This window comes from Arvicanthis niloticus, chromosome 3 (genome assembly GCF_011762505.2).
Source record: "Arvicanthis niloticus isolate mArvNil1 chromosome 3, mArvNil1.pat.X, whole genome shotgun sequence".
NCBI lineage: Eukaryota > Metazoa > Chordata > Mammalia > Rodentia > Muridae > Arvicanthis > Arvicanthis niloticus.
This window is the reverse complement of record NC_047660.1, coordinates 66,294,221-66,320,012: the sequence shown is the minus strand read 5'-3', so window position 1 is coordinate 66,320,012 and position 25,792 is coordinate 66,294,221. Positions and strand designations below refer to the sequence as shown.

The 25,792-nt window shown below is 41.9% G+C and overlaps 2 protein-coding genes across 2 annotated transcripts in view; both read right to left on the bottom strand.

Annotated features, from left to right (window-relative positions):
• Positions 1 to 1,045, bottom strand: part of Chd8 (chromodomain helicase DNA binding protein 8) — a 49,555-nt gene extending 48,510 nt beyond the window's left edge. The window contains exon 1 of the mRNA XM_034497437.2: positions 971 to 1,045. The gene's annotated coding sequence lies outside the window, so the exon portion shown is untranslated. The remainder of the gene's footprint in view (positions 1 to 970) is intronic.
• Positions 1,046 to 16,568: 15,523 nt separating this feature from the next.
• Positions 16,569 to 25,792, bottom strand: part of Rab2b (RAB2B, member RAS oncogene family) — a 19,866-nt gene continuing 10,642 nt past the window's right edge. The window contains exons 5-8 of the mRNA XM_034497970.2: positions 25,756 to 25,792; positions 21,082 to 21,193; positions 19,561 to 19,629; positions 16,569 to 18,649 (exon numbers count right to left, since the gene is read on the bottom strand). The exon at positions 25,756 to 25,792 is cut by the window's right edge and continues 56 nt beyond it. Of these exons, the coding sequence (XP_034353861.1) occupies positions 18,542 to 18,649; positions 19,561 to 19,629; positions 21,082 to 21,193; positions 25,756 to 25,792 (326 nt within the window). The 3' untranslated portion in view covers positions 16,569 to 18,541. The remainder of the gene's footprint in view (positions 18,650 to 19,560; positions 19,630 to 21,081; positions 21,194 to 25,755) is intronic.

The window sequence follows — 25,792 nt, the reverse complement described above, 5'->3', positions numbered from 1 at the left end:
TCATTTTCAGGAGGATGAACTAGAAACAGAAATAAACTCTACTTATTAAAACACAGGACGAAAAGAGGAAGCTTGATTCAAACAAGAAATATCTTTAAAATAAATTAATCATGACAGGAAAAAATATATAATTTACAACAGGGGAGTACTAAAACAAAAACCAAAAAAACTATGTCATTAAAACATTTGTGAGACTCAGAGAATCTCAAACCTTAAAGATAAACGAGCAAGAGACACCTAAAGTGAATGCAATTATTAAGTTGAGGTCAAAGAATGATCTGGATGGAAGGACACAGAACACAAGAAATAGAGCTATTAACTTGGCTTCCTCAAATAAATCGAGATCTTGGCCATTTTCTCTGCCTTCACCATTCTGTCAAATGAGTGGCAACTCTTTCTGTTTTCTAATAACTGAAGGAAAAGACATAACTAAATTAAGGGTGTAGATATTTGGGGGCAAATATGGCTGGTAACAGAGCACTTCGTTTAAACAGGGAAAGCTAAATAGCCAACCATAAAACCTAAAAGCATGTATTTTCAAAGGCCAAGTGGGAAACTGGAAATTATGTTTCTCATACGGGGAAAGGAAGGAAGTAGAATTGATGGAGAGGAAAACGCTACTGGAAGTGGGGGTGGCAAGGGGGGCCGGGTACATTACCTGCTCTCACTGCCGGGGTTAGTGCCAGTAAGGCCCATAAGGCAGAGGCAGACCGAGGCTCGGGCGGAAGACTTCGGGCAATTGGAGGCCCCAAATAGAGTTAAAGTACATGCACTTGAGCGAGGGAGCTATCGGGGGCATCCTCCGATGTGGGGATGGTCAAGACAGGAAGATACGAGGGGTGGGGGTGGGGGTGTGATGCCCAGGGAAGCAACAACGTTAGGGCGCAAGCTGCAGGCTGAGAGGCTGAGCAAGCCCGGAAGGTGAAAAAGACCTGCACCTCATACCGGTGGGAGGCAAAGGTGGCTTTACCTGCGGTGGCCGTGGGGCCGGTTCGCTTCTCGCTGTCTCTCCAGCACCAGTTCCCCTCCTTCTACGCAACCTAACTTGATGCGCTTGCCCGCCCCACACTCTCATTGGCCAAGACACACTGCCACTCAACCAAAGGCGCAGAGACGCAAAACAGCGCAAGGGCGGGACTAGAAGCAGCTCCCTTCCCCCGCAGGTTAGGTTGAGAGCGCATAGAGAGGCCTATCCGGTTTCTAGGGCCAAGACCAAGCCTGCAGCTTGCCTGAAAACGAAGGTGCAGGAGAGCAATCCTGATGGTTGATTCTTGACACCCACACCGCTCACATACCCGAGTAGAACTCCAGGGAGGTGTTCTGCACTAGGACAGCTCCGCCTCCCTCTGGAACCCCTATCTTCCGGCGGCCCTGTCACTCCCTCCCACTCCCCAGCACAAGGTGCCCAGCCACTACTGGGAAGGGGGCGGGGGAGGCAGAACAGTTGGGGACTCAGACTTTCGCCTTTCCAAGATAAGACACTATGTGCTTGCTACAATCCAGGAAGCTGGCTTACATGTCTGACAGACACTTCGGCTTCCATAAAGTTAGTTCAGGTGCCTCTAACAATTCTCTGGCTCGGTGCCCTCCAAAATACACACCCAGTCCTACCCCATCCTTCTTTTCTCCAAACAGTTCATTTGACTTAAGACATCACTACCCATTCCTGGTGTTGCGAAGCAGACTAGGGCCACAGTAGGGCACCCAAGCTTAAGTCTCCCAAAGTAAAAAAAAAAACAGCTGCTTCACTCGGGACCACTGTTTACTCTGAAAAAACACGGAAATCTTATTTTTCCTGTACTCTGGGCTCAGAATCGGAAAAAAAAAGACCAACTTGAACTTGGACCTGCTACTTTTAAAGACCCCAGTGTTACCACTAGACAGGCTGGGAACACCCAGACTATAGTAGTGTTAAGGCTTCCAATCCACTTTGGCTCTGAAACCTCCTTCGTACTTAGCATCCAATTAACTGCCAAGTCCTACTGACACTACTGCAATGTACTAGAACAAACTTCAGAGCCCGCAATGCGCTATAAGTCAACCACTTTGTATAGAAGTGAAAACCGAGCCACTAAAGGATTCAACTAAGAAACTAAGTAGCAAAGTCGGGGCTTCTAACTCTGCTGCCTTCTCTCTTTGTGCAGTTGCTTCTGTAGTAGTCTTATAATTGATCTTTCTTCCTTCTAATCCATCCTGTCACCACATTAATTCCCTAATACACAATTTGACCAAATGAACTTCATGCTTAAGAACTTTTAAAGAGGGCCTGTTACTCTTGTAACTGTATGAGGCATGTCTACAACCCCAACAGTCAGGAGGCTAAGGCAGGTGAAAACAAAACAAAATTTAATAGCACACCTTGCCTTTTTGGTCCCAGTTTCCACTGTTATTTGATATATATATTTACATGCTAGTCAAAATGTCAAGTTACTATTGCTATATTTTCTCTCATATGGATCTAGTCAATAGTGCTGCATTCAAACTGTATAACACCCTTCATTTCCTGCATCAAAATTTTATGCCCTAAGATCTCCATCTCTTCTTTCATTACCTCAACTCTTGTTGTCTGAGTCAAGGCCTCAAAGTACACAATCCAGATTGCCTTGGAACTCACTATTGCATCTCAAGATTGCCACAAACTCATGGCAATTCTCCTGCCTCAGCCTCCCTGGTGCTGGGATAACAGCCATACTTTCAGGATTACTGTACCCAGTTATCTAAATATTTCCTGAGTAGACAGTATACTACTAAGTAACAGTATTAGGTACCCAAAAATAAATAATCCCAACCCATCAGCACAATGGTATACATCTGTAATTCTAGCACTTGAGAGGCGAAGGCAGGAAGACCATGCATTCAAGGCTAGCTGGAGTTAAAAGTGATCCTGTTTTAAAAAGCAAACAGAAAAACAAACAAGCAAAAAACAAGACAGAAGGAGGAGAGGAGAGAGGGAGGGAGAGAAAAAGATATAATCCCTATTCCTATCAGATGTGTATATATGTGGGAATAAGGTAAACAGTAGGCACCATAATAAAAATACCAAGTGGACAAGTATAAATAGTTATAACACAAGATGGTAATACAACAGCAGGGGTCATTGCAGGGACATGAGAAGAAGTGAATTAATTTAGGAGAAAAAGATCAGGAAGTAGTTTCTTAAACTATAAGAGATAGGTTAAAGTGGACCATATGAAAGGAATATTCAAGCAGCAGAGATAGTGGGAGGGAGGGCAAAACAAAAGCATGAAGATGAAAGGCAGTATGTGTCACACACTTCTGTAGTTCAATCCTGCCAAAGCATAAATCACAGGAAACTGAACAAAGAAAAGCTGAAGGCTAGGTAAGGGTCAGATACTAGAGAGCCATTTTCTTCCAGGTTAAACCGGAATCCACAAAAACATTCAGAATGACACAACAGAACTTAATTACCTAACTCTGGCTTTGAGGGATGGAAGGAAGAACAGAAGACATGGGGCCAATCAGGAGGCTGCTATGGAGTCCAGAAAAGAGGTAGATCCTGAAGATTTACTAGTTTGTTATTTTCCGTGAGATAACCGAGCATGAGACCTTGGATGGAAAGCTCCATCCACAGAGCCAGGCTGCTCAGTGCTGTGACTCTGGTCTCTGTGGGCATACCTCCCTTGCTTTCAGACCACCTTTTAAACCTTCTTAATTTTGTGACCCACCTGATAACCTTCCAATAAATTCCCTTTCTGAATCCTACCTAACAAGATAATTAAGGTGTGAATTATAACAATGTGATTCAAATTATGATGGAAGGGAGGAACTCCACACATGACCATCTTCCAGCAACCTCCTGTCCAATCACAGCAGAACCCAGGCAGCCTCCTCTTTACCTCCCACATTCAACATTTAAAAAACCCCATCTCCTAAATATCCCTCAATTGGATTGTCTACGTTCTTGTTCTATTGGCTCAAGTCAACACTGGGCTCCTCTGACTTTCTTGTAACTGATTCTTCTCTTGTCTAGTAATCATTTTTCTCTACCTCCCTCCTGCAACTTCATAGGTACTAAAGGAAATGAACCCAGGGACTGCTCTACTACTGAACCACACCTACCTCTTAACAAGCCTGAAATAGCTATCTTGAGAAAAATGAGGCAGAGAGATTGTTAATTTGTCCAATATCCCACAGCTAGTAAACAGTGTCAGAATCAAATTTAGGCAATGTAACTTCAACTGCCCTAATATACTGTGTCCTACATATATGCCCTACTATAAATTCTCTCTTAGCCAGGCATGATGGTTTATGGCTATGCACTCAGGAAACAGACAACCTGGGCCACAGGTTAGTGGAGTTCCAGGCAAACCAGGATTGCAGAGAAAGACCCCAATCTCAAAAAAACAAAGGCAACCTAATAATCAATAAAGTCTCTTAATAGCTAATACTTCTTCCTTTTAAGTGGAGATTGGATAACCAATTATATAGTTTTTGATGTTTTCCCTCCCCCATTAGAATGCAAGTTCTTCAACTGGAAAGACTATTTATAACTTGTCTTGGTGGAAATGGATGTTTTGGTGGTAATGGGCATTCAGTGTACTTTGGTGAAGAACATATTAAATTTCCAGCCAAAGGTGTGAGTTAAGCTTCAAAGGTAATGGGGAGGTTTCAGAGCAGAGGGTGATGTCTCCCCTTATTGAACAACAGATGAGTAGGGACATGCTTCCACCAGAAACATTCAGAAAAGGCATCATAAAATCATAAGTATCTTTACTTTTTAGGATCAATCGCAGACACTGCTTTACATAGAGCAAAAGAAGACAGAGGGCTCAAGAGACGGCTCAGCACTTAGAAGCACTGGCTGCTCTTCCAGAGGACCCATGTTCAGTTCCCAGCACACAGATGGCAGCTCACAACTGTCTGTAACTCTAGTTCCAAGGGATCCAACACTTACAGCTACTAAACAAGCAAAGTGATGCAGGCATGACTACCCAAAGTAATGAAGCCTTAATGATCCTTTTAGGTACAGAATGGTGACAATAGTGACAATTTAAGGTGGTGGCAAGAACAGAATGAGAACGGTACAGAACCCAGAGGGCTTAAAACATAAGGCATAGATTTTTTTTTTTTTAAATCAGTCTCATTGCAGTTTGTTTTATTAAAAAAACAACAACAACAACAACAAAAACAAAACAGTTAAAACTAGTGTTTTGACCTAAGCCTAAAGACAGAAAACAAGTGCAATCTCATCTTTAAGGATTTTTGCCCTTAAAGTAAACTTAGGCTGATTCTGAAGAAATTTCTCTTCACTGGCTCATGGATATAGAAGTAAAAAATATGCTATGGACAAGTCTGATGTTCAGTGGGAAACAGAAACTGCCACTCAAGGCCAAACACCTGAGTTTGGCTCCTGGAACCATGTACAGAGCCATGTAAGGAGAGAACTGACTCCACAGGGTTGTCCTCTGACTTCTACATACATCAGATACATGCATGCACACATATACATGCGATAGAAAGACTCACAAAATAATGATGATGATGAAGTAAAAACGATGCTAAGCTTCAGAGGAGAAACCTAACTTGATCAACATAGCTAATGATACTACTACCATGTACATACAACGGAAATAATGACCTACATTGTTTGGGTAACAGCTCTGGTCTCCTTCTGGGAATGGTTGCACACGCCTTTAATCCTGGCACCTGGGAGGCAGAGGCAGGCGGATTTCTGAGTTTGAGGCCAGCCTGGTCTACAGAGTGAGTTCCAGGACAGCCAGGACTACACAGAGAAACCCTGTCTCAAAAAACAAACAAACAAAAAAACAAACAAACAAAAAAAACAAAAAAACCCAGCCCTGGTCTCTACCTCCATGACACCTGATTTTCCCTTTTTTAAATAAGCCATTTTTCTTACATTTGTTCAGCCTGGGAGAAAATGTAAATGTTTACTTAATTCAATTACATGCTATAAAACCCGAGCATTTCAAAGGAATCCTAAACAGTAAAAGATAATATGTAATGTTTGGCACATAACAGGCAAACAGAGAAGAATTTATTCCTTAGCCAATATTTTAAAATAGTATCACTCAAAGTTCATATAAAAAATTACTTAGTGATTTTAATCCCAGTATTCAAGAGGCAGAGGCAGGTTGATCTCTTGCGTTGTAGGCCAGCCTGGGCTAGGGCTACAGAGAAACCCTGTCTCAACAAACAAACAAACAAACAAACAATTACAACAACAACTCATTAGAAACTTAGAAGAGCTGATCTGCTAAGCAGAATGATGGGAAAACAAAATATACAAATGGGCTTCACAGCTGGAAAAGCAGGGTGAAGGAACTCTGGTACTAACATGCAGAAAGGGCAGTACCACCCTCAACAGACCTAGCACTAGCATCTAGGGCACCGATGAGGAACTCGACAGATCACTTTTACACCTTCAGAAAGATGTCAGCATCTATTGTGCAACTATTCCATTTACTTCACAAAACCTTTTTGTGGTAAATTGTAATTCCTCAATTTATTAGATTGTCCCTTGTTGTTCTCAGGCCCATCTCCAGCAGACTGAACCTCTGTCAGCTTTCTGAAGAGAAGTAAAAGGGAACTACCAAACCTGTACAGGTATTTAAATGTCTCATTAAAAAAAAAAAAAAAAAAAAAGTTCCCTAACAGTACAGAAGACAGGTGAAAATTCTGCATATTACAGAATCCATGTGTAATTTAAGGGCTGACTCGTTATGTGCCAGCAGGACGAATCTTTTTTAAAAGTTCTTTATTTTTGAGGACTAAGGGGCTGAAGAGATGGTTTCTCAGTAAGAACATAAACTGCTCTGGCAGAGGTTAGTTTCCAGCATCCATAGGAAGTGGCTCATAACCACTCATAACTCCATACCAAAGGGCTATGATGGTCCTGACCTCCGTGGACACCTGCACTCTGTACATACCTCCATACAGACCCAGACACACAGTTAAGTCTTTACAGAAAGAAAAAAAATAGTATAGAAGAAAAACAAGAAAAAATAAAACACTGAAATTCTGTCTCCTGGATTTTGTTAGTCCCTAGTTTAAAAATCCCTACCTATACCAGGTACTCTTTTTAAACCCAGCACTTAGGAGGCAGAGGCAGTCTTAGATCTGTGAGTTCAAGGACAGCCCAGTCTACAGTAAGTTCCAGGACAGCCAGGGATATGTAGTAACCCTGTCTCCAAACCTCCCACTTCCTTATAAAACAACAAAAACAAAACCCCAAGAAAAGGAAAAAAGAAAATTCATAAATAAATGATATAGTTCATGGAGTCAGCACTGGCCTAGCACATGCAAGGCCTTGGGTCCCACACCTATATAGCACTGCACAAAAACAAAAACAAAATAAATCAGTCAGATAAAACTTCTCATTCACCTAGCAGTGGTGGTGCACGCCTTTAATCCAAGCACCTGGGAGGCAGAGGCAGGCGGATTTCTGAGTTTGAGGCCAGCCTGATGTACAGAGTTAGTTCCAGGACAGCCAGGACTATACAGAGAAACCCTGTTTTGAACCCTCCCCACACCAAAAAAACTTTCTCATTCATACCCTTTACTTAGGCAAATCACACATTCCCCACCAGCCAAATTCTGTTATCTGGACTCTAAATAAGCAACTAAACTATAAAAATCACTAATTTCTCAAAGAACCAACCAAAAAGAAATCCTATCACTAATGCACTAATGGAACAATATACTTACAAATACATCCCAGGGGAAAAATCCTCAAAGATGTCTGCACTGCATTCTCAAAATATACAGTGAAGGAGAGAGAGAGAGAGAGAGAGAGAGAGAGAGAGAGAGAGAGAGAGAGAGAGAGAGAATATTCCAAAAAAACCCTGAAGGATTCACAACTGTTCCATAGCCTGTCTGCCCCCTCAGATGAATTTACAACTTCAATTCCATGAAGCTGGAAAGACAGCTCAGCAGGTAATAGCACTAGATGCTCCCGTAAAGGACCTAGTTTGGTTCCTAAGTACCCACAAGGCAGCTCACAACCACCTATTACTCTAGTCTAGTTCCAGGGGATGCAACACCTTCTTTTGGACTCCTTGGGCATGAGATACGCACATGGTCACATACATATATGCAGGCAACATTCATACACATAACTATTTGTTTTGTTTTTTTCAAAACAGGGTTTTTGTGTGGCCCTGGATGTCCTGGAACTTACCAGGTAGACCAGGCTGGCCTCAAACTCAGAAATCCTCCTGTCTCTGCCTCCTGACTGCTGGGATTAAAGGAACCACCACCACCCAGCTACATATTTTTTTTTTTTTTAATTCAATTACTGTAGCTGAGGGTGCAGTTCAGTAGTAGAGCATGATCATGAGTTCAGTCTCTAAGTACACCAAAATTAAAAGGAATTTACTTACTATATATTTTTTCTCAGGATGTTATTGACCTAATAACATATCAATAGCATGGTGGCTTATGTGTATAATCCCAGCATTCAGGAAGTTAAGACAGGAAGATTGCTAAAAGTTTCCAAGACAGGGGCTGGAAAGATGGCTCTGTGGTTATTGCCACTTGCTGCTCTTGCAGAGGGCCTGGATTTCATTCCTAGTACCCACACTGAGCAGCTTACAACCACTAGTAACTCTAGTTCCAAGGGATCTGACACATTCTTCTGGCCTTCCATAGGCACCAACATGCAAGTGGTGCATCTATACTTAAGGCACAAAAAAATAAAATAAATAAATATTTTTAAAAAACAAAACAAGTCGAGCTAGTCTAGGTTATTTAGTGGTTCTAGATCAACCTGGGTAAGAGTGAGATCCTGCCTCAAAAAAAAAAAAAAAAAAAAAAAAAAGGTTGTGTTTGTGTGCTGATAGCTCAGAGGTTAAAAACACTTGCAGCACAATCCTGAGGACCACAGCTCAGATCCAGCACCTACCTAACAAGCCAGACCTCTTGCAAAGGTCTGTGATTCTAGTGCTCTCTTCTGGCCTTCGTAAGTGCACAGCATGGATACATATGTACATAAACAAATACAGACAGACACATACAGAGGTAAATGAGTCTTTAAAAATAAAAAGTGTCAGGCATGGTGGTACATGCTTTCAATCTCAGCACTTGGGAGATAGAAGCAGGTAGATTCTCTGTGAGTTCAAGGCCAGTCTGGTCTACATAAAGAGTTAAAGAACAGGTAGAGCTATGTGAGAGACTTTCTCAAAACACAAATAATAATAAAATAAAATACATTTTAAAACATTAAATGTTCTTTTTAAAAAGTTATAGACTCTCAGAACAAAAAGGTCATTATGAAATTAATTATTACACTATTGGGAGAATTAACAAAAAGTTTATTACTATCACATTTTAGGTGCTGATACATGGGAAAGGATACAATTCTAGAAATTATTTCTAAGTAATTTCAGTAGACTGCTACTGAACTATCATTTCCCAGTGAAGTTATATATATATTACAAGTTTCTCTGGAGACAGGCAGAAGAAATAAAATTAGGTATATTTCATTCTTTCAACAATAAAGAGAACTTATTGGTAATTATGTATACTAATAAATCATTATTTTTAGACATCTTTTCAAATAAACTAGTTGGACCATATATAGTGATAACCTGAATTTGAAGAGAGTAGAATTCTAAGTTCCCCAAAGTGTTCCACTGCTAAGAATATACTCTTGGATCTATTCCTGCTGAAGATGAATGTTGCTATCTATGCCATTCTGAGTTTTCTGGGGTTTTTTGGTGGTGCTACAGACTGGGCTTGGGCCTTGTATACATTAGGCAAGTGTTATATCCATAGCCCCTCCTACTGAACCTTTGACAATTGGATAACAGGCCATTAATGAACAGAATGTAAGTGTTTCTGTTTTAAAGACTTGAAAGCTAAATATAAGCTACTTTAAGTTGAACACATGACAGTAAACAACTCAGGGATCCTGCTGAAGGCCAGAAAATAATGATCAATTTAAAAAAAAAAAAAAAAGAAAGAAAGAAAGAAAGAAAAAGGTAAGAAAAGAAAAAGGCTGGCTACAGTGGCACAGACCTGTTTTGCTGATATTTAGGGACATTTGGGAAGATTAGGAGTTCAAAGCCAGTCTCAGAATTATATAGCAGAGTTCAATGCCAGCCTGACCTACATTATTTTTTGTCTCAAAACAAACAACAACAAAAAAACACCCGAATAAAGTTAAGCCCCTACTAGTCCTTGAGGAAGAGCTACAGGCAATTAATGGCTGCCAAAAGAGGTAGAATGAAGATGAGCCTCAGGGATTAGCCAACCCCAAAAAGTCAGTCCTGAGTCCACATCACACAAGCAACACTGAATGGACTCAACAGGTTTATACTCACATACATTCATACACATATACACATACAAATATACATGTAACAATAACTAAAGAGGAAGGCGGCAATAATGTGAGGGAACAGCGGGAATGGGAGGTTCTGGAGGGAGAGGGGAAGGATACAAGTTATATAAATACAGTACTCAAGTATGAAATTATCAGAACATTAAAACAGAGAAAATTACCTACAGAACTGTTTAGAACAGCTTAAAAAAGAAACCTCAGGTACTAACATGATCTGCAGCCTAAACTGTAAACATCTGTAACTATGCAGAGGTAGACATACTGCATAAGACAAATATACAATAAGTTTACTTTTGGGTTTTGGGGGCTTTTTAGATATTATTAGCATTTAATCCATTGCTTTGTATATGCTCAGTAACCAATCTACCAAGTTATAACCCTCACCTCTCACAATAAAAAATTTAAAAAGTAGAACAAGAAAACACAAAAAGAGCTAAATTTGATTTCATCAATACACATAAAGCAAACCATGAGGTTAAAGAGGAAGAGGTCTAGGACCACATCTGGAATGCAGTAAATAGTTGGAAGAAGTTTCTAGGCAATAGAAAATAGCTGCTGTCTGTTACATAGAAATACTAGACATCCACTGAACACAGGATTGGTACACTAAGACAAAAAGTAAACAAAATCCTAAGAAGAAGACCAGGAATGCTGCAGAAATCACTCTGGAGGGAACAAGACATAACTGAGTGACACAGGAAACATAAGCACCTACCTACCCCATGAATCAAATGCCAAAGAAAAAGACAGTAAACACCAGAATGGCCGCAGAAGAACTGGGGGAGGCCAGAAGACCTGAGTGCAGTCAAGACCACAGGCAAGCAGAGCATATGGTGACTTCTCCTGGTGAGCCCATGGCTTCAGGAAAAAGGTTTTTTGTCTTTTGTTTCTCTCCCAAGTATTAAGCTGAATTTAAGCTCAGAAGATAGAAGATTTCAGGGCTGTGGATAAATAATTTCACAAAGCCATTTAACATTCATCTGGATTCAGTAGTCCTTCCATGGATAAAAGCATTGAAGCATATTCTTTCAGTAACAGAAATCCTCAAATTAACTCTCAGTCACAGCACTGCTTAAGCAAACTCTCTTTTTAAAGGTGACACATATAAAGGTTTTCATGAAAGAGTCTCCTCGCCACCCTCTATTACCTAACAGAAACTGCTCCTTCATACAAAATGTTATTTTTAACACAAAATTCTGCCCCAGTGGGTATCCAGGAGTACTACAGAAAAAGTTGTCCTAGGAAATACTAGATGTATGTTTCCTGGCAATACAAAAATCAGCTCAGCAGATATATTCTCCATCCACTTCTAAAAGGATTTGGCCAGTTTGAGAATTGGGGAAAAAAAAAAAAAAAATCAAAGAGCCAGCTGCATGGATCAAACCCTGAGAAGACATGAGCTGCACTAGAGCCTATGCTTTCCTCCGCCCAGTCCTATCGCTGCTCTTCTGTGATTTTAGCTTTAAACCTTCTGTGAGCCTTTTCTTTCTTTTATTTGGTGTGGGGAGGGTTCAGAGGACTGAACCCAGATGTCTCTCTATCTGCCTCTGTCTCTCTCTCTCTTTCTCTCTCACTCTTTCCACTGACCAGTATCCTTTGCCTTGTCTGGTAGAGTCTTTGTCATACCACTGTTATTTGTGAACAGCTTTTAAGTAGAATTATGCTATATTTCTTATCATAACCTTTATTATCTTAACGGCTGGGATAACTCTAAAATAGTTCAAGTAATGTTTTCCACTTTCAAGATTTTGGTAGTAGTGAATTTTTATAATCCAAGAACTTGGGAGGTAGAGACATAAAGACCAAGACTCAAAGTCATTCTCCATCAACAGTGAGTTGAAGGCCAACCTGGACTATGAGACTGTCAAAAAAGAAAAAAAAAAAAGAAAGAAAGGGGAAAAAAGGAAAAAAAACAAAAAACAAAAAACAAAGTAAAGCAATCAGGGGTTGCAGTTAGATCCCTCATCTCAGAGTCCCCACTGGGAATGGCCAGCATTACTGAAGGATATGACACCCAAGGAAAAACAAGTTAACAACAACAACAAAAAAAAAAAAAAAAAAAAAAAAAAAGTTGCCCACTTCCTGCCCTAAGAAATGGACTAAAACTTGTAATGGAACCTGCTGGGTGACCATAAAAAGATATTTCTAGGCAGAAGACACTCTGTAATTAAGAAGACAATATCCCAGCAGTGGCCGGAGGTGCGCGCCTTTAATCCTGGCAGAGGCAGGAAGATCTCTGTGAGTTAGAGCCCAGCCTGGTCTACAAAAGGAAAGCCAGAAACCATTTCTAATGAAACAAACAACAACAGCAACAACAAAAGGGAAACATTCAAATTGCAAATCCATTTTCTAGAATCTGATGTGCTCCCCCCCAAAAAAAAACGACCTCAGCTGGCACTAAGCCAGTCTCTGAGTTAACTCAGAACAAAGATCCCATGAACAGCAATGTGATGGCAGAATGCAGCAAAACTGATAAAGCAACTTCCTCACTCGTGTCTGAGACGTCTCACTGTGTCTATCTTTTGAAGGAAAATTACGTCCGTCAGCCGACTTCTGGCTCACTGTGCTCACTCACTGCAAAGACTGGTTCACTACATACCTCTCTGGGAAGCCTCTGCCGACGTCAGGACTGCCCCTTAAAGATAGATGCCGCTGCGTGTGCACTGCTGCAGCAATGGTAGGCGTATTTTTTGAGACACCAGACACAGGTAAATTAGAAAAACAAAACAAATTTTAAATATTCGCCAAGAGGCAGTTCTCTCCTACTGAAGAGTTTACATAATGTGTCAGAAAACCAAAGAGCTCTGCAGACCTGTCACGGAGGACACAAGACTTAAACTGTTTCCCCATCACCTCTACTTTGCAACAGCCCCACAGAAACTGGGTACATAATAAATCCGCACACATTGGCCCCAGGCTTTCCTACCCACATTTACTAAAACATTAAAGATGGGAGAGGAGAGGGGGAAAAAATTCAGCAAACAAAATAAAACCCTGGCCTCATACTTCTGACTCCAACGTACGGAGTAACCTAACCGAGCAGGGGAGTTTTTCTTCTTGTAAAGGAGGAAGGAGAAAAAGGCAACTGTCTTGAACGTGCGCCTCGCCCAGCAGTGCAATGACATGCTCCAAAACTCCACGCTGGCCCCAGCAGCTCCCTCGCGGCCCGTCCCAGCACAGCCCCGCGGCCCGTACGGTCCCCACCGCCTGCCTCTCACAAAGGAGAGTGGTTCAACCCCAAGCATCCCGCACCTGATCACTCAGAGCTGCACCCGCATGGGTACGAGCGAGGACGTTGTTACCCCACCCACTACCCGCCCAGGCTCCGACGAGGCTTGGTGGAGCCGCGCGTGCCGCAGGCTTACCTGAGCCAGTCCTGCGGCTTCCTTCCCCGGGCAAGAGTTGCAACCCACCGTCCGGGAGAACAAGGCGCCTTCCGGCGGAGCACGGCCAGCCCTCGCCGCAAGCAAGCTTGCTAGTCCTCCATGCTCCTGGGCCCGCCCACCGCCCTCCATCCACCAATGGTACGGCCGGAGCCGGGCGCCATCCAGGAAGTCTCAGAAGGGTGGGCGGGCCTGAGACTGGGAAGGGTACGTAGGCAACCGCAGATATGCCTGATTGGAAATAGGAACCGGCGGCGGGCTGGCAGGACCGGCCTCTGACCCCCACCACTGGGGGCGCTCCAAACCAGGACAGCACCTGCTTGCTACCTGTCTCGGGAGGCCATCTTGGGTCGAGTGGCTTGGTGATCTCCCACGATCACTTAGAGGAATGTGAAGCCCTTTTTGGAGTTCTGTTGGTCTGTTTTGGTCCAGCCCCTACATGCCCTCCTCTCGTGTACTCAGGATACCTGTCAGTCAGGGTGAGGAACTCTGGAAAAAATGTTGAACTTGACTGGAAACAAGCCCTACTACCCGCTTCTCTTAAACGTAGGAATGATGCTGGTTTATCAAAGAAGCCAACAATCAGTTTTTCGAATGGCACTTGCTAGGGTAATCCTTTAGAAGCAGAATTATCAACACATAGTTGACACAGGTTATAAAGCCATTCTACTTGATTGTCTATGCACGTTACAGATTTTCCAGTATTAGTTTTTTGAGACAGGGTCTCGATATATTGCCAAAATTGGCCTCACTCTGTAAAACAGGCTGGTCTTAAACACGGAGATATGGTATTTAAGGCATGAGCTACCACGCCCTAGCCCGGTGTTCTGATTTTAGCAATCCAAAGTACTGAGCCATTTAGTAATAACAGGAGTGAGGAATTTCACTTAAAAAGCAAAGGACCTTAAATTCACCAATAGTTCCAAACTACTCACGAATACACACTGGGCAAATAAGACCTAGCCACAGATGAGAGTCATTTATTCTGGAAAGAAGCAAAATTTCATCATAGGTGAAGTTTGCACTGAGAATGGTGTTCCTGTATTTTCTAAAGTTCTGCCAACTACATTTCCATACAATAAGTTTTTTATAACAGTCTAAATACCAGTATTAGAAGTCTAAATACCAGTATTAGAAGTTTCCAGAAAACTTGAGCAACAAGGTAAGACTTACAAAACTTGTTTTTAACGAGATTTATTGCAGGGCATGCCTTTAATCCTAGGATTTGGGAGGCAAATACAGGCCGATTTCTGAGCTCTGGTCTACAGAGCTAGCTAGTTCCAGGACAGCCAGGGCTACACAAAGAAATAAAAGGTTTTTCTATTATATTTTTAATTATGTGTAAATGTATGTGCATGAGCATTGGTGGGGGCAGAGAGAAGAGGTGTGGGTTCCCCTCGGGCTACAGTTACAGGGGAGTATGAGCCATACCATATGTGTGGCCAGGTGCTTAACTCTGCATGACCAGTACATGTTCAGCACCTGATACATCTCTCTCACCCCTCAAAAATCTTTAGAATAATTTTTTCAGGAGTCACTTCAATTATTAAAATAATTTTCCAAGCAGTAACATAATTGTGCCCACGCCTTTAATTCCAGCAGTAGGGAGACAGCAGCAGTTAGACCTCTGAGTTCAAGGGCAGCCTGGTCTATAGAGCAAGTTCTAGGATAGCCAGGGCCATCTTGAAAACCAAAGGGGGAGGGGTGTTGTATCAATATTTTATGATAAGACTATATTGAACAAAATGTTGGTCAAATTCTTTCCTAGCTCTAAATACCACTGTATAAATGTTAGGATTTACCAGAATAATGTATTTATGTGTAAATGCAAGGAGGTATAATCTTAATTATTAATGGTTTCTATAATAAGAGCCAATTATCCTTCTGGTTATTTTCTGGTACAGAATGTAAGACCCACCAACAAAGGAAGTCATTATAAGCATTGTAGGAAGGGGGAGAGTGTCTGATCCAGTGATTTCTGCTAATTACACTGATTTGTTGCTATAAATTATATGATTTTCAGTGTTCATGATTTCAAAAACAATTGACACCCAAAATGTCTCATAATTACCATTCAGCACATAGGGGTGGGAGATGTTTCTGTATTAATTCATGATCACTTGACTCAGGTCATGAATTCATAGCCACATTTTTTTCCTGTTTTTTTTTTTTTTCAAAATGACAAAAATATCAAGTATAGAAGATTATAAAATATAATAGAATTAGATGTGAGAATTAGAGGGTTTTTTTACATTCCAAAAAAAGAAAAATGCAGAATGGTCCCCTTTCATCACTCTGAAATTAACAGCTGTAGGTAAAATACTGTCTTCGGCCAATTCTCTAAAGTTTGTCAATTGCTAAAAACATTTGAATAGTGAAGAACAACTTTTCAATGGAAACTACAACATTGATGGGTGTGTTAGCACATTCAGTACTCAGGAGGCTATCACAGGAGGATCAGGAGTTCAAGGATAGCCTGGGCTACCTAGTCAGACTTAAAAAGAAAGGAAGAGGGAAAAGAAAGGAAGAAGGGAAGAGAGAAAAATGAAAAAGTACTAAAATATATGCACAGTTTTGTGCATGGTTAAAAAAAAAAAAAACAAACCAACCAGGCTGAATATAAGTTCAACAACCACTAAACCTTTGTGGGATGATGTAGGGTTAAAACCCAAAGACCAAAGGCACAATGACCTCAATGCCCAAATGTTTTATTTCCCATGGTATAATGTTGACTTTACTGCTACTATAAGGAGCAGAATAAAACCAGTCCTAAGGAGGAAGTATCTTTGGTGCAATATTCTAGGAGGATGGTATCCATTTACACTCAAGGTATAATCAGAAATAACACATGAAATAAAAGCAGCTTGGATCATGCATATATTTAATAGGAAAACGGTCACTAACAATAAAAATTAGAAAATTTGGTGAGACCTCAGTGCTGTGAAAGAAAATGAGACAAGTAAAAAAGACAGCAAGTGTCCCAGGAGGTGACATGAGGAGTGAAGCAGAGGCAAACTGGGCTGTCGGTGTTATAGATTCTAAGGAGAGAGTAAAAAGTCCCTACTTATCTGAGTAGCAGGTGTTCTAACTGTAGGCTGCGCAGAATGGGGGCAGTTACAGTGAGGCGGGACAGAAGAGCAGTGAGAATCCAGCACAAGGAGATGGGGGAAACCAGGATACTACTACACAGAGACGACTCTAAGGCCTTCTGTTTCTTCTAACGTCTTAAGTTTTAAAGCATGTCAAATTCCAGATTGTGAGTTACACAGGGTACAGTAAGGAAATGGTGGGATGGACTGGGGTGACAGGGACCTGCTCTCAGAGAGCTTACAACCTATATGAGACAGACGCTCACCCTCACCCTCCCCCCAAAAAACCCCAAAACATATTTACAAAGTAAATCACATACAAATAAATATGCATATGAATAACATAGGAATGCTAAGAAGTGTTCTGTTAACAGCTGCTTAGGGCTCCCTAGGTCAGTAAGGATTTCCTAAAGGAAAAAGGTGTCAGTGTAATGTTAGTAGAGGAAGAGGGTAGAGCATGTGCAAAGGTACAGAAGTTGGAATAAATATGTCATATTCTGTAACTAATTAGCTTGATTAGAGTAAAAGTCTAGTAGATCTGGTTAGGGAAAATGCACAGCTACCTGGGAATCTGAAACCTCAGGATCCCAAGTTTAAGGCCTGCAAGTTCAAGGCCAGCCTCGGCAACTTGTCTTAAAACAAAAAGTAAAAGAGAAAGGCTCCTGAGGGTACAGCTCAATAATATAGCACTTACCTAGCATGTTTAAGAACCTGTCTTAATCTCCAGGGCATGTACACATGCTTACATGTGTGCATGCACACATGTGGGACACACACACACACACAAAGAGAGAAAGAAAGGTGAAACAATAGAGAACAATTTGGTGAAAGAAACTGTAATGCTAGAACTGGTCCTTTAAGCAAAATGAACAACAATTAATGTTTTCTTAGGTAAGGGTATGTGGCAATAGGTCCAGTACCAACTCCACTGCTCTCAACGTTCTGTAGTTAAGAAACAGAATTAGCAATGAAAAATGCCAGCAAGCCTAGCCTAAGCATGGAGCTCCAGGTCCCAGTAAGAGATGTGGGGCCCAATGTGCCTGGCTCCTAAGGAGTGATGCTTAAGGTTGTACACACACAATAAATAAAAAGAAACTAGCACAGAGACAGTCTAGAGGCACTCGGCTTCTATAGGAACTCGTATGAAATGACAAGCAGGTTTCCAAGGCAAGGAAATAAATGCAATGAAACTACTATGTATAGATCTATCAACCAAAGGCCATTCAGACCCTTAATTCTAAATGTTCAATCAGAGTATCTTTCACCTTAGTTACTAAAAATTGGGTGAGGAACAGATATGTTTATTTTTTCCTTTCTTTCTCTTTTCTTTTTGGATTTTTAGACAATGGCCTAGTAAAACTTATGTAGCCCAGACTGACTTCAAAACTCCTGGGAATCCTTCTGCCAAAAGTCCTGAGTGCTGGAATTATGGGTATGTGCCATAACACCTAGCAAATAGATGCTGATAGTAAGTTGTTTATTTTTTAACTACTGTGACAATCAACTTTGATTCTAACATCTTAGAAACTAGAGGATGAAAGAGCCATAATATATGCGGAATGCCCATGTCCCTAAAAGAGGACAGGTCGGAAAGGGCCCAATTTTCTCCTCATGTTTTAAGTGGAAGGATGAAACATCGCACACTAAAAAGAGGCTGTTCTCAGCCAAAGCAAGGAAGGCCTCTTTCATTAAGCTGTTGATCTGAAGCTGTTCCAGCAGAGGAAAAACAAAGCGTTCAGACCAGGTGTTCAGCAGCAGCCAGAGTCAGGCCCTATGTCAGAAGAGTTCTGCTGAGAGGAGCATGGTCCCACTGCTGAGGTAATTGACTGCTGGGGCCCAATCTTGATGCCATTTGCCTGTAAAAGAGAAAAGAAAAGGCAACAATTTCTGCATCAGAGCTGAAGAGACTGCGAAGGAAGGACAGAGATAAAGGAGAACTCTTCAGTTAAATTCTAACTAAGCATTGTGTTCTCCAGCCAGCTGTTGGGAGAGTGAATTGACTGGTTGTGAGAACCAGCTGACAAGTGCAGGGTTTGCTTGTTTCAAGGTCACTGCTGCACACAGATTTCATAGCTGTGAACAAAAGTCCTGTGTGATGAGGGGAGCTCAGCAGGGGAAGTACTGCCATGTAAGCATGAGAACCACAATTAGATCCCTAGAAACCAGAGGAGCCCGATGGGCATGGCAGCTCACCTGCAATCCCAGACCTTGGAGCAAAGATATAGGGAGTTCCCAGAGCAAACCCTGCCTCAATATGGAGCAAAGATATAGGGAGTTCCCAGAGCAAACCCTGCCTCAATATGTAAGGTGAACAGTGATGGAAAAAGACACCTGTTACCAACCATGGGCCTCCAGATGAACACCCACACTTTTGTCAACACATATGTGAACATGCATATATACACATGCACATCACATATACATACATAAGATAAAAAATTCTTTTTTAAAGAGTAAGCAGCCAGGGCTATACAGAGAAACTCTGCCACAAAAAAACAAAAACAAACAAAAAACCAAAAACAAGATAGGCTGGGCAATGGTGGCACAAGCCTTTAATCCCAGCATTTGGGAGGCAGAGGCAGGCAGATTTCTGAGTTTGAGACCAGCCTGGTCTACAGAGTGAGTTCCAGGACAGCCAGGGCTACACAGAGAAACCCTGTCTCGAAAAACCACCTGTGATTAGTGTGACATTAGGAGGCAGGAATGTTGACACTCTAGGGAACATCTATCAAGAAAACCACCAGTTCTAACCCCAAACCTTTCTCACCTCATTGTGGACATCAAATAAACCTTGCTGGATCTTCCTATATATTTCTTTGGCTGTATTAATGTAGGCCTGAAGGAGACAGAAATCATTCATCAGTCTTAAATGTAAGCAGAGAAATGAGAGAAATACAAATATTTTTATTTGGATTCTTAAGGTGAATTAAGAATCTGGATGTGGTGGTCCACCCCTGTAACCTTAGTGCTGAGGAGGCAGAGGTAAGGAGATGACACGTCTGAGGCCAGCCTGGTCTACACAGTGAATTCCAGACCAGCCAGGGATACTCAGAAACACTCTATCTCAAACTGACTAAATAAAACCTGAGAATAGGGCCGGAGAGATGGCTCAGTGGTTAAGAGCACTGATTGCTCTTTCAGAGATCCTGAGTTCAATTCCCAGCAACCACATGGTGGCTCACAACTATCTGTAATGGGATAAGATGCCCTCTTCCGGTGTCTGAGGAGACATGACATGAGGTGTCATGGACATAAATAAAATAAATAAATCTTTTAAAAAAAAACTGGGAATAATTAATAAACAGTAAAAAGAAATGATCCAGAAAATTCCAGCAAAATGGTGGTGGAGCACACCTTTAATTCCAGCACTAGGGAGATAGAGGCAAGTGGATCTCAGAGTTCAAGGCCAGCCTGGTCTACATAGCAAGGTCTAGGCCAACCACGGTTACATAGTAAAATCCATAGTAAAAAACAACAGCAGCAACAACAACAAAACCAACCCAAAAAAAAAAGATAATTTCAGCCAGTTGGTGGTGGTGATGCACCTCTTTAATCCCAGCACTAAGGAGGTAGAGGCAAGTGGATTTCCGAGTTCAAGGCCAGTCTGGTCTACAGACTGAGTTCCAGGAAAATCAGGGCTATGAAGAGAAACCCTGTCTCAACATCCCCCCACCTTACCCCACCCCCACAAAGTTATCTCTACAAATGTCCTTGTAAAAGCCATTGAATAGATACAGTGATTCATACCTGTCATCCCAATACTCCAGGGACTAAATAAAGCAGGAGGATTGCAAGTTTGAGGCCAGCTTGTCCTACACGGCAAGTTCAGGGGTAGATTGAGCATAACCACATCTGAAGAGGCAAACCCACCACCACAATAAAACACATTGAGTACAGTTAGAGAACGGTGATCCTATGGTTACAGGGACTGATGTTCCTAGGTCATAGAAGGTTAGCAGCTATGTAAATAAAACAAATACACTCAGCCGGATAATACAGGCAACACCTGGCATCAATCACAATGAGGGCAGTTTCTGTCAGATTCCTAGTAAAGTGATCTGTAAAGAAGAGTGGCGTCTAATCCATATGTACCAATTAATGTTATCTAAGGGAAAAGTCAAACCTTAGGAATTAGGGTGAAAGAGAATGGGACAATTCCCTTGGTAGGAGATGGCTACTCTGACCACAGTACATTCTCGTTTACCCATGTCCCATGGAGAACAGGGTTCTGAAGAACAGGACAGTAACAGTGTCACCTCTGAGACACTCCCCACTTGTGCAACAATACCTCTTCGACATTGCAGGCTGTCTTGGCTGATGTTTCCATGAATATAAGGCCGTGCTCACGAGCAAAGGCCTCTCCTTCCTCTCTTTTCACATCCCTTCGAGATTCTAGATCACTGTAAGAGATTAATTAGGGAGGAAACTTTAAAGATTTAAGAGAAGAGAAGGGGGTAACCATAGTTCTAAAAGGACCCCACAGCAGCTTAAAACCGTCAACTGATGCTAGAAACGTGTAGATCCTACATGACACCTTTTGTGTAGACTTAACTGACTTCCATAGTCTCTTGGAAGATATTATTCACATTTATAATAGTTTCTGCATGGCTGAAGTAATACTGTTCTCGGTTACAGAGAACAGGCTTAGAGAAGTGAGCAAGCCTCAGTCACTCAAGGTTCCCTATGCCCTTTCAAGTGGGATCCAGGACAGCACAGAAAAGATGGGAAAAAGAAGGCATCATTTCATAGAATCTCACGCCTAAGGATTTCTTGTAGAGAAGATTCTCTTCTTTCCTCTTGTTTTTTGTTTTGTTTTGTTTTTCAAGACAAGGTTTCAGCTGGGTGGTGGTGCACGCCTTTAGTCCCAGCACTTGGGAGGCAGAGGCAGGTGGATTTCTGAGTTCGAGGCCAGCCTGGTCTACAGAGTGAGTTCCAGGACAGCCAGGGCTACACAGAGAAACCCTGTCTCGAAAAACCAAAAAAAAAAAAAAAAAAAAAAAAAAGACAAGGTTTCTCTGTGTGGCCCTGGCTGCCCTGGCAACTTGCTCTGTAGACTAGGTTAACCTTGAACTCAGAGATTAGTCTGCCTCTGCCTCCCAAGTACTGCAATTAAAGGCATGTGCCACTGCATGCCTAACTTACTCTTTTCCTAGCATAAACTCATGAGAGATTAAGCCAGGATTTAAGAGAACAGTCACCTTAACTCTCATTTCTAGTTTGTATGAAAGAGACTTAGCACTGTGGAATTAGAGAAAGTGATAGGATAGAATCATTTGATATGGGGAGAAAAGAAGCCAAAACCAGAAATGGAGTGAAGTAGCATGGAAAGACCAGGAAAGACAGACTAACAAGCTAGTGAAAGCACACAGAACACACAGAATCAAATGACCTGGTCTCATAGGGGCTCACAGAGATGAACCAACAACCAGGGACCTTGCATGGGGCTGACCTAGGCTCTTTGAATATATACAGTTATGAAGCTTGGTGTTCTTGTGGAACTCCTAACAGTAGGAGCAGGGGGCTATCTCTGACTCTGTTGCTTGTTTCTTAGACCCCTTTCCTCCTTCTGGGTTGCGGTTGCCTTGTCCAGTCTTGATAGAAGGGGAGGTGCCTAGTCTTAACTTGCCAAATTTAGTGGACATCCATAGGAGATCTGCCCTTTCTGAAGAGAAAAGGAGGAGTGGATGTAGTGAGGGGGACAGGGGAAACTGTGGTAAGGATGTAATATATAAGAGAATTTAAAAAAAAAAAAAAAAAAAGCTGGTGAAAACAGTAAAATTGTCCTGACTTTTCTTTTTTCTTTTTTTTTAAGTTTTATTTATTTATTTAATATATATGAATACACTGTCGCTGTCTTCAGACACACCAGAAGAGGCATCAGATCCCTTTACAGATGGTTGTGAGCCACCACGTGGTTGCTGGAAACTGAACTCAAGACCTCAGGAAAAGAAGCCAGTGCTTTTAGCCACTAAGCTATCTCTCCAGCCCTCTGGCTTTTATTTTCAACTGGGACTTTTGTATTTTGTTTTGTTGAGACAGGGTCTCTTTGTGTAGCCTTGCCTGTCCAGGAACTTGCACTATAGATCAAGCTGGCTTCACACTCGGGGATCTACCTGCCTTTACCTCCTGAGTGCTGGGATTAAAGATGGGAAGAAGATTCTAACCTTTTGACAATTTAGAAGAAGGAGGAGGAGGAAGAAAAGGAAAAAGAGGAGGAAGAGGGAGAAGAGGGGGAAGATTATGAAGAAGGAGGAGAAGAAAGTAGTGTAGTAGTAGTAGTAGTTTATTGTGTTAGAGTTACTATTGCTGTGACAAAAATACCATGACCAAAAGCAATCTGGGGAAGAAAAGTTTATCCAACTTAAGCTTCCATATCACAGTTCCTCATCAAGGGAAGTCAGGACTCCTTACGCAAGGCAGGACCTGGAGGCAGGAGCTGATGCACAGGCCATGGAGGGATGCCGCTTACTGGCTTGCTCCTCATGGCTTGCTCAGACTACTGTGTTACAGAACCTAGGACTACCAGCCCAGGGATGGCACCACCCACAAAGGGCTGGGCCCTACTCCATCACTCATTAAGAAAATGTCCCATGCTGGGTGTGGTGGAGCATGCCTTTAATCTCAGCTTGACTAATATACACAAAGAACAGGTTCAGTCTCAGTGCCAGGTGTGTGGAGCTTGCCCTTAATAATCCTAGCACTTAGAAGATAAAAGCAGGAGGAACAGAAGATCCAGGTTACCCTCAGTTAGTGTGTTCAAGGCCAGCCTGCAACACACAGGACTGTGTCCAAAGAAGCCTGTTATTTTCAATACATTTTACTTATTGATAATTTATTTACTTGTTTGATTATTGTATATGTGTGTTTTACCTGTGTGGGTATACATGTGACTTGGCATATATGTAGAGGTCAAAAGGCAAGATGTGGGGCTGGAGAGATGGCTCAGCAGTTAAGAGCACTGGCTGCTTTCCCAAAGGTCACGAATTCAATTTCCAGCCAACCACATGGTGGCTCACAATCATCTGTAATTGGATCCGATGCCCTCTTCTAGTGTGTCAAGAACAGTGTGCTCATATACATAAAATAAATAAATGAATCTTTAAAAGATTCATTTATTTATATACATGTGACAAGGTTGACTCTCTTTACCATGTATGATCCAGGTTAAACTTTAAAGTGCCATTACCTATTGAGCCATCTCGACAACCCAAACTATGTTATTCAGTTCTAATTATTCCACCTTTAAGATGTTTTTAAAAAATGTGTATGTATTTGTTTATATATGCATGCCACTTGTGTGGATACCTGGAGGCCAGAAGAGGGTGTAGGATCTCCTGCAGCTGGAGATACAGGCAATGGCAAGCCATCTGACAAGGATGCTGGGAACAGAACTCAGATCTTCAGAAAGAGGAGCAAGAAATCTTTACCCCCCGATCCATCTCTCCACCCTGTTTTTGGGTTCATCTAGCCCAGGCTAATCTCCATCTTTCTATGTATCCAAAGATGGCTTAAAAACCCTGATTCATCTGTCTCCACTTCCCAAATCTTGGGATTACATGGTGATTTCTGGCTTATTGATTTGATTTTTTTTAATTTGTTTATCTATTTCTCTCTCTCTCTCTCTCTCTCTCTCTCTGTCTGTCTGTCTGTGTGTGCATGTGTATGTGTGTGTGTGTACACATACATATCACCTGCATCATGGTGTACACATGGAGATTATATGACAACCCTCAGTAGTCAGCTCTCTGCTTTTACCATACAAGGTCCAGGGACTGAACTCAGGTTGTCACGGTTGGTGGCAGGTCCTTCCACCCACCAAACCATCTCACTGACCCTGACAGGATTTTGATAGATAGGGTAATCTGGCCTAGAACTCACTATATAGCTCAGGCTGGTCTCCTGCCTCTGCCCCACAGTGCAAACAGATATGCACCACTACATTAAATCTAAGTCAGGGGGTTCTTTTGTACTATAAATACATTCTTTTTTCTAAAACTAGAACTACAAAGTGTGGCCAAAACTGTCAACTGGAGCCCTTGTGAACTGCCGGGAGGAACACAGCATGGTCCTCACTGCTGCAGTAAGAAGTACCATGGTGATTCCTCAAAAGTTAAACACGATGTCCGTGGTCCAGTAACCCTGCTGATCATGTAGTAAAAGAACTTGAAGGAGAGAACTGTACAGATATATCATTGTTCCCATGTTCATGACAATATCGGTCACAGTAGCTACAAACTGGCAGCAGCTCAAGTGTCCACAGGGGGGGGGGCGTGTAATGAAATGTGGCAACAGTGCACACTACAATCCTGAAAAAGCAAGTTTTAAAACACGCTACAGTATGGACAGAGCTCCAAGACACGATGCTACATAATGTAAGCCAGTCATAACAGCACAAGTGCTATGCAACTCTGCTCACATGAAGGATTTATAAGGAAAGAATATAGGGGCTGGAATGTGATGATGCATTCCTGTAACCCCAACACTCTAGTGAGGGAAAGGAAGGAAGGAAGGAAGGAAGGAAGGAAGGAAGGAAGGAGAGAAAGAAAGAGAAAGCAAGAAAAAAAGAGAAAGGAAGAGAGAAAGAAAGACAGACAGACAGACAGACAGACACCAAGAGCAGGATAGATGACAGAATTCAATGGTTCTAAAGTCTGAGAAAATGAAAAGTTGAGATGGATAATGGTGAGGTTCGCAGAACCATTCTAATATGTTTAGGGCTACAGAATACTCTAGGAAGTACTTAAAATTGTAAAGTGTATATATTTCTTACCATACTAACATTTCTTACTAAGATGATATATTAAGGAAGTCTGGGTATCAAGAAATTCAATGTCAATCAGATGGCACATGCCTACAGACCCAGCCTTTGAGAGACAGAGGCAGGAAGATGGCAGCATGTTCTAGGCTAGCCTGGCTAGTCCAGTGCATCCTGGTACTGAGTATTTATAAAGACAGAGCTCACCTCTTATTCCCGATCAACATTATAACCATGTTGGAGC